At 47.1% G+C, this 9,455-nt stretch overlaps 1 protein-coding gene across 1 annotated transcript in view; it reads left to right on the forward strand.

Moving 5' to 3' along the window:
* The window catches only part of LOC108802464 (NACHT, LRR and PYD domains-containing protein 3-like), a 50,714-nt gene extending 45,156 nt beyond the window's left edge, over positions 1–5,558 (forward strand). Inside the window, exon 7 of the mRNA XM_018574322.1 lies at positions 5,320–5,558. Coding sequence (XP_018429824.1) covers positions 5,320–5,488 — 169 coding nt within the window. The 3' untranslated portion in view covers positions 5,489–5,558. The remainder of the gene's footprint in view (positions 1–5,319) is intronic.
* Positions 5,559–9,455: the final 3,897 nt, after the last annotated feature.

Below are 9,455 nucleotides of genomic sequence, written 5' to 3' on the forward strand. Positions count from 1 at the left end.
CCCCCCGCTGGCGCCGTCAAGCAGTTGCTTGACCTGCCTATATGGTAGCGCCGGGCCTGGCTATTACTTACCTGTGTCTCTGCCGCTCATTCCCGTCCGAAGATCTGAAGATTTTCGAGCAGCCGTGAAGGATGATGGGGCAGGCTTATGTGCAGTAGAGATCTTTAGCCAGGAGAAGATGAGAGACACAGGCTAAGTCAATGCACATAGCCCGGTAACGTGCACAGACTTCGTGGGACACAGAAGACACAGCAGTCAGCGATGGATCAGAGACTGGCACCAGCAGTGGGGGGACTCCTAAAATCACTTCTGCATAGAAGAAGATGATCGGATTAAAAGGCCTCATTTAGGGTAAGTCCTTAAAGCAGCATGGGGGATGTGACTTTAATGTCACTTTAACTAAACAAGCTGAACATAGAAGTTAATTGGATATTTTGCAGAGCTGCTGCAGACTCCACTTTTGGTAAATTCCCTTCATTATAAGTTGGGGGAAAACAGCATACACACAAAATACTAATTAAAAAATACATAACTAATAAAAAAAAAATGGCCCTGATCTATATTGATGTTAGTGTCAATATCAGTGTGTTTTACACAGGATAAATAAAAGTAAAATGTTCGCTATTGTATAATGTACAATTACCCCTTACTTATAAACAAAGGGGAGGGGGGCGGCATCTGGGTGCCCCCTTTATGAAAGGGGATACCCAGATGCCGGTAAGCTGCCCTGCCTGCAGACCCCCACAACCACCGGGCCAGAGAAGCACCCTCCCAATGCCAATCATTTGGCCTGGTATAGCACAAGGAGAGGCTCTTGCTCGTCCTCCCCTTTCCTACCCTGCCAGGCCAGTGCCCGGATTAAGGGTCTGGTATGAAATTTTAGGGGAACCCCACTTTTTAAAAAAATGTGGGGGCATTATTGTCCCCCTTCAAATTCCTACCAGACCTAAAAGGTCTGGTAGACTTGGCAGGGGCATCCCACGCTGGGTTTTTTTTTCTAATTTTTTTACAAACTTGTGGGAAAAATGGTCCGCTTCGGTGCACCGTTCTCCCTGCTCCGGCTGTGGCTTTGGATATGTCGAGCCGAAGCATATACGCTCGGCTCAGCTGTGTACTTCGACTACCTTTAGCTGCTGTACAGACTATTGTGAATAGCCCGTAAGACTTTTTTTTTAAATCTTTAAAATGTACACATTAAATTGAGTCTGATATCTATTAATATAGATGATATAATAGGAAGCCATACACGGGGGATCTGATCTTACTGCAATGACCAATCAGAGCCTCATACAAATTTCTATCATCTGACATCACCATCCACTGTGATGTCAGGGGATCTCCCCATTAATCTCCCCATTACTTCCAATCACTAGCAATGCTGATTCCTGTCTGCTGATACCACTCATGTCCAAATGTAGGTAGGTGCAGTACAGCCAATGGCCACTAGATGCCCCCATGGGGCCCTGGAGATAGATGCAGCTGTGGCCTGGGGAGACTGTGTCCCAGGAGAGTTGATTTATAGGGGGCGCCCGAGAGGGGAGGAACAGTTCAGTACAGGAGAGCAGAAGTCTAACACTGTATGCAGAGTCTCCGCTAGGGAGACTGATTCTAGAACAAAGGCAGGTCCATGGGAAGGACAGGACCAGGCCTAGGACTATTAGAGCTATAGAGATTCCCCAGTTTCCCCTGGAGGGGGAAACCACCGAGCTAGGACTGACAAGGATGGGATTCCGGAGAATAGTGAGAAGCTGTAGTACTGACAATATTTGCCAGTGGGCCTCTGGCCGAAGTAAGTCGTGGACTCTGGGCTGCACCTGGGCTGTACCTCTAAATTCTAAATTTAGAGAGAAATTCTCTCTAAATTGTATCACTATGCAACTATCAAGAATTGTGCCGTCATCCCATTCGGAGATGGCTGAACGTATGCCTTGTTCTGTTAATACTTTCAAGTAAAACCAAGAAAAGGCTATCGGTGTGGACTGGTTCTTCTCCCTCCAACCTCTGAGAAGGTGGGGTTCTACAGGTAACCATCCTGAGGAGGGTAGGTGTGCAACGGGGCTATTCCCGACATGGGGTGCCGTTCATGGTGGCCTTTCTCCCTACGGGGGAGGAAGCGCCGAATACCGCAGAGGCGGTTGAAGCCATGAGGCCCTGTGTGCGCAGTACTACACGCGTGGGAGTGTTTGCATGAGGCCAGAGCCCTGGCCCCTGACCGTGGGGTGCCTGGTGTCGTGTTGCATACACGGGGTTACAAACAGCCAACCCAAAGGGAACACACACGCAACACCCCAAGAGTGAACCCCCGCCTACACATACACAAGGAGATTACAGCACAATACGAGTCATGTCAGTGGTATTCTGTGCTCATCCTGTGTATGGTGATATCACCATTTCCATAGTTGCCAACATTTCAAAAAAATTTCCAGGGACACTTTTTTCCTGGGCATCCAGCAACCCTGTCAGCACCACCCAGCTAAACAAACCTCAGATCTCAAAATTGAAGTAGCTACGTGGAAAATTATCAGATGAACACTGACTACATCCAATTGAATGTAGGCATTGTTCAGATATTCTATTCTATGCCTGTTGTCTGACTACAATTGTCAGTGTGGAATATATCTCCATCCATGCTCTTTAATGTAAATGGGGAAATCGAGTGACCTCTCTCATTCAGCCTACAGGGCAGAAAAAAAAAATCTACATGTCTATGGTCAGCCTTAGTCCATATAGTCTATTTAAAGTGCAGCAACCCAAGATTTCCTGTAGATAAAACAGTGATAAACACCAATTATACAGAAAACACATTTTGCAAAAAATATTTAGAAAAAATCTGACACCGACCATTCAACTGTTACACAGTTGCGGTTGTTGAAGGGTTTTTAGGTGGCAAAAGTCCAGTGTAGCTCAAAAAAGCTGGAAATTATTTTCTTATATTTAATGAGGAATTCTATACAGACCACCAAAGTAAGGGGGATCCTACACTGACCACCAATGTAAGGGGATTCTACACTGGCCACCAATGTAAGGGGATTCTACACTGGCCACCAATGTAAGGGGATTCTACACTGACCACCAACGTAAGGGGATTCTACACTGACCACCAACGTAAGGGGATTCTACACTGACCACCAACATAAGGGGATTCTACACTGACCACCAATGTAAGGGGGGATCCTACATTGACCACCAATGGAAGGGGGAATCCTACATTGACCACCAATGGAAGGGGGATTCTACACTGACCACCAATGGAAGGGGGTTCTACACTGACCACCAATGTAAGGGGGTTCTACACTGACCACCAATGTAAGGGGGGTTCTACACTGACCGCCAATGTAAGGGCGTTCTACACTGACCACCAATGTAAGGGAGTTCTACACTGACCACCAATGTAAGGGAGTTCTGCACTGACCACCAATGTAAGGGGGTCTACACTGACCACCAATGTAAGGGAGTTCTACACTGATCACCAATGTAAGGGAGTTCCACTGACCACCAATGTAAGGGGGTCTACACTGACCACCAATGTAAGGGGGTTCTACACTGACCACCAATGTAAGGGGGTTCTACACTGACCACCAATGTAAGGGGGTTCTACACTGACCACCAATGTAAGAATATATTCTACTGTATACTGAAAGTTATACTATATATTGTTGTATACTGTTGGTTAGTGTAGAATCCCCTAACCAACAATATACAGGAGGATTAAAAAATGATCGACAATGTAAGGGGGATGCTACGCTGACCACCAATGCAGAGGGGATTCTACACTGACCACAAATTCAAGGGGGTTTCTAGATTGACCTTCTCTATAAGAGGGGATTCTACAATAATACCCATTGTAAGCAGTGGTGTATTTTGGTTTTGTGATGCTCTAGGCAAGACTAAACTTGGGCACCCCCCTCAATCTAAATTTGCCCCACCCCATCCTGTTTAGGACATTTTGCGCAACCTGTCAGTCACTGGATACAGAGCACATAAGGTCTCAGGAGAGCTGTGCATGGTCTCAGGTGGGCTGTACAGGGTCTCAGGAGAGCTGTGCAGGGTTTATGGTGGGCTGTGCGGGGTCTATGGTGGGCTGTGCGGGGTCTATGGTGGGCTGTGCAGGGTCTCAGGAGGACTGTGCAGAGTCCCTTTCCCTGCCTGCATGTGCTGCTCCTCTTACCTGCAGCTCAAAGTGCCATCAGTACCAACAGGATACATTGCAGTCCCCAGCCAGCTTCTGCGACATCCCACCATCAGATCACATGCTATGGCCAGCCCCAAGCCACCCACTGCTTCTCCTCCACTCCTGTACAAAGCCAGCCGGACTGCATTTCACTGGCCCCTCACCTCCACTGGGCAGCTCTCTAAATAGGCAGCTTCTCTTAGGGCCTTGCGGCCACTTAGTTTGCCTCATTAGGAAGCCGCCGCTGCCTGATTCTGTGCCGCCCAGCCTCGGCCCACCAGGCAAGTGCCCAGTATGCCCAAAGGCAAGTCTGGCCCTGTCCGCCTCATTGGTTTCAGGCGGCGTCTTCTGCCGCCCCCTTGGAAAGTGACGCCCTAGGCAAATGCCTAGTTTGCCTTTCGGTAGATGCACCCCTGATTGTAAGCAGGGAATCTACACTAACCACCAATGTAAGGGGGATTCTACCCTGATCACCAATGTAAGGTGGGAGGTTGTACAATGACCACCAATATATAGAGGTTTTCTAGACTGACCACCAATGTAAGGGGGGTTCTACACTGACCACCAGTATAAGGGGGATTCTACACTGTCATGGCATTAGAAACTCTGTCCCTCCTGCTCACCTTTAAACCCCACACAGTAACCCCCCCTTCACCTATGGTACCTGGTGGTGGTGGCAGGAGCCTGAAGCCTTCTTCTCCTCATTGGGGGGCATTCAGCAGCTGGGACCTTAGATGGCATATCTGGAGCCTTATTAATATGCAAATCTCACTACTCATTTATATGTAAATTGCTGCTACATTCATATAAATGAGCTGTGGGCTGACAGGCTCCTCCTGGCTTCCCAGTATTCTCACGACAAAGCTCGGGACAGAGGTAGGAAGGGCCAGGAGGACAGAAATCGGGACTGTCCCAGCATATCCAGGACAGCTGGTTACTATTCTCTACAGATGGATGACAATATTGGGGCATCTACTCCATTATAACATTTATCTTATAAAATTATATTTCCTGGAGTTTTATAAAGTGATGGAACATAAATGATTCCAATAAAGAGAAATGAGTTCCATTCATGTAGAGAATAGTTACATTCATTCCTGGGGGAGAAATTCATATTCTTCTGGTAACATTGTTCTCTTCTTCTACAGTTTGAAGTATAATCATCTGACAGACATTTCCTGCCCCGACCTGGCATCTGGAATAAGAAATAACCAGACACTGAGGACACTGAACCTAAATGGGAACAATCTGGAGGGTCCACATTTCAGGGATCTGATGGCAGCTCTGACAACAAGCCGGATAGAAGAATTACAGTGAGTATAACAGGACTGACTGAGACAATAATATTCTGGGAAAGTTTAACCCCTTCTTGCCGAGTGTATTCATATATGTGGCCTCCTGGAAGTAGGACTTCTTTTCTGTGGCTGTATATATGCATACATATATTTGTGCTGGAAGTGTGCTCCATACCGTGTCCCCAAACGAAAAACCATAAGCGCACAACTGATAATTGGTTACTGGGAAAAAAAACCGAGCTGACACCGACATCTCCAGGGCTCATACTAACAATTGTAAGCTGGGAGGACCATTTAGCTGCAAGCATTGTTCATATATTCTGATAGCAGCCGGCACCACTGTCAGAATACAATGTACACAGCGGGAGATTTGTTTATCCACCCTGTTAGCTTGGATGGAGACAGAATAGCAAATAAGTGAAAAGAGTGAGAGAAAAAAAAAGGTCAATACATTATTTTTAAAATAGGAAAATTAAAAATAAAATAAAATGTTTTTTAATTTTAAAAAAATGGGGGCGGAGCTAGCAGTGACGGCTAACTCCGCCCAACTGTTTCCTATTGGCCGGCACCTGCTAGAGTCTTCCAGCATGTCCCGGCTAATGAATAACAACTGGGCAGAGCTGGCCGTGATGTCACCCAGTTGTTATACTTTAATGACAGATCAGCATCCCCAGGTCATTTGGGTACGTTGACCTGTCATTACAGCTGGGCGGAGCTAGCCGTGAGATCACCAATGGCTCTGCCCAGCTGTAATTTATGGGGCGAACGGCCAGCCTTCGGCAGGCTGTTCTTCCCCCTTTCGGCTTGGCTGAGCCGCTCGGCCGCCTTCGGCTGCTGTAGCTATTGTGAATAACCCGTACAGCAGCCCTCTGGTTTGACTGAACCAAGGGGCTCCAGTGGCCGAAGAGAGCCGAAGGATCAGTCGAAGCTGCATAGTTTCAATAGTGAATAACCCCGTTACTTTTTTGTTTTTTTTACTAATTTGGGGATTTCCTTCCCTTTCATAATAAAAAAAAGTCAGACAGATGATCGATGAGACATCCATTACCATTTAATAATGAATGAAATGTCCTGAACATAACAAAGTATAATTCACCCGGATACACTAAGTAGCTGCAAAGATATGAACAGTTTTACTAACACATCACAAAGCTGAAAAACTGGGTTCAGGGGTTAAAGGAGAACTATGGGGTTAGGGCTTTTCCCCATAGTTCTCCTACGGTTAACAGGACAACACAAACTAGCATCCTCCGGTTACCCAAAGCTCAGCGAGCTGCAGCTCGCGGTATACTGAGACGCCGCAGCTGAAACGGATCCCTACAATTATGTCTTGATCCGCCCAGCTGCGTGAGTGACAGCTGGCTCTGCCTATCTAGAGGCAGAGCCAGCTGTAGGATCGAGAAGTGAGCGAACGCCGCTATGTGTTCGCTCACTTACCGATCTACTGAGCGGACCTGTGACAGTTTCATTGTCACAAGTCGGCTAGAACTATGAGGATGAGTGAAAATCACTCATCTCATAGTTCTTGTCAGGGATACTGGCACAGGTGACCCCACACCTCCGCAGGTACCCACACAGGCAGACCAAACATGTGTGACCACACAGACAAGGCAAGTATGTTACACGGACCAGGCAAGGATGTTAGATATGTATAGTTTGTTTAATATACACCTTAGACTAATAGCAACAACCAACAACAAGGCTCAGGACAGCAAACAAAAGACACATGAAACAGGACTTCAAACAGGGTTCAGGACTCACAGGTAACAAGGTTCAAAACAGGATTCAGGACTCACAGGTGACAAGGTTCACAACAGGATTCTGGGTTCAGGACAAACAGGAAACATCACTGAGCCATCGTCCTGACTGCAGGGAGGGTTTAAATACCCTCCAGGAAGCACCATGTGATGGCTAAGTGCTGGGAGACACCCGGAGGTGAGCACCTGAACTGCAGGGCTAGCTCCAGCGCCACCTGGAGGCACTCTGGATCCTAACAGTTCTCCTTTAAGATTTGTTTTCTCCATCATTAATGGGTTAACATTCCAATCATGAAAATAATCTGATGATGGAAACAAAATTGATCTTATTATTGGACTCCCTAGGTAGCCAATCCCAGACTGTTTTCTAAGGGGGTTATTCACAAAGGATCCAAAGGATATAGCCCTAGCTTCGGCTAATACTTTAGCTCACTTCGGTTGCCAGAGCCCTTCAGTACAGCCAAACCGAAGAGCTGCTGTACGGTCTATTCACAATAGCCCATACAGCAGTCAAAGGCAGCTGAACAACTCTGCAAAGCCAAGCACATGTGCTTCGACTTGGCTGAGCGAAAGTCACAGCCGAAGCTGGAAGAATGGTCTGCCGAAGCAGACGGTTCTCCCCGCTAATGTAAACAGATTTTTTTTAAATGCGGGGTCCCCTTCCCAATCCATACCAGTCCCTTTAGGTCTGGTAGGAAAGTAAGAAGGTACCCCAAGTTAAAAAAAAAAAAAAAAGTGCGTGGAGTTCCCCCAAAAGTTATACCAGGCCCTTTAGGTCTGGTAGGAATTTTAAGGGGGAACCCCTCCCCCCAAAAATGGGGGGAAAATGTAGGGACTCTCCTAAAATTCCCAAGCAGACCCTTAATCCGAGCACATTCCTGGCAGGGCAGGAAAGGGGGTACGAGCGAGCCCCATACCTGGCCACATGCCCGCGGCATTGGGAGGATGCTTTTCCAGGGGCCCATCTGGAAAAGCACCTTGTCCTCATGCCAATGAGAACAAGGGCCTCTTCCGCCACAACCCTGACCTGGTGGTTGTGGGGGCCTATGGGCAGAGGGTGATATTTGCATCGAGGAACCACCTTTAATAAAACGTGGCAACCAGATGCTGCCCCCCCTTGTGAATGAGTAGGAGGACTTGCAATAGCAATTTGACAGGTACGGCTGAATCTAAAAAGATAGACGGGGCCAGTGGTGATGTCACAGCTAAAACCGCCTTACAATTAGCCGGCATCTGTCAAAATGTTCACTTTGCAGCTGGAGTTCGTCGGGTGCGGATAGGTCAGGGGGCATCTTTTTTTTATTTTGACGAGTCATCATGGACAACACTGGACATCGTGAATTGACCTTTGGATTACGTAGGTGGATCAATTTTTGGGATTTTTATATTTTTATTAACTATTTATTTTTTTCTTTCAATTCAAGGATTTTTTCTAATAGCGTGGTCTCTTTACTTACATGTATAAGTACCCCTTACTTATTCACAAGGGGGGCAGCATCTGGGTGCCCCCTTTATAAAAGGGGGTACCCAGATGCAAATAAGCCCCCCTGCCCACAGACCCCAACAACTACCGGCCAGGGTTGTGGCAGAAAAGGCACATGTTCCCATCAGCAGGGGGACAAGGTGATTTTCCAGGGGGACCTCTGGAAAGGCAGCCTCCCAATGCTGAGGGCATGTGGCATGGTATGGTGCAGGAAGAGGAGGCGCTCGCTCTTGTAAATGTCTTTAATTTTTTTTATTCTGCTCGCTAACTCTGAGGTAGCGAGCAGAATAAATGAGCCGAATGCCGCTAGGCAGCACTAAGCTATTCACTCACTGCTGTTTGGCCCCCATGAGAATGGGGGTGAACGGCAGCGAGTTGACTGCCGGACGTTCGGCTCAGCTGATGTAGATGTTAGATCGGCTGAGTTGAACGTGTTCGTCACTTTGGCTCAGCATGCTGAGCATATTCGGCTGAACCGAAGGGAGCCGAAGTCAGCCGTACTCAGCTGAAGTGAATAGCTGAATGTCGTTTGGCTCCCTTCATTTCGGCTAAGTTATTCACTCGGCTGCCTTCGGCAGCTTAGGGAATAACACCCTAAATCTTACAATCTTATCACACTCTGCTTTCAGCTATGAAATTGACTTTTTCTAAGAGCTTTAAAATGTAAACATTAAATGGAGTCTGATATCTATTATTATAGATGTGATAACAGGAAGTCATACACGGGGGATCTGATCTTAATGCAATGA

This window comes from Nanorana parkeri, unplaced genomic scaffold (genome assembly GCF_000935625.1).
Source record: "Nanorana parkeri isolate BGI_ZX_2015 unplaced genomic scaffold, ASM93562v1 scaffold2877, whole genome shotgun sequence".
In the NCBI taxonomy this organism is placed as follows: Eukaryota; Metazoa; Chordata; class Amphibia; order Anura; family Dicroglossidae; genus Nanorana; species Nanorana parkeri.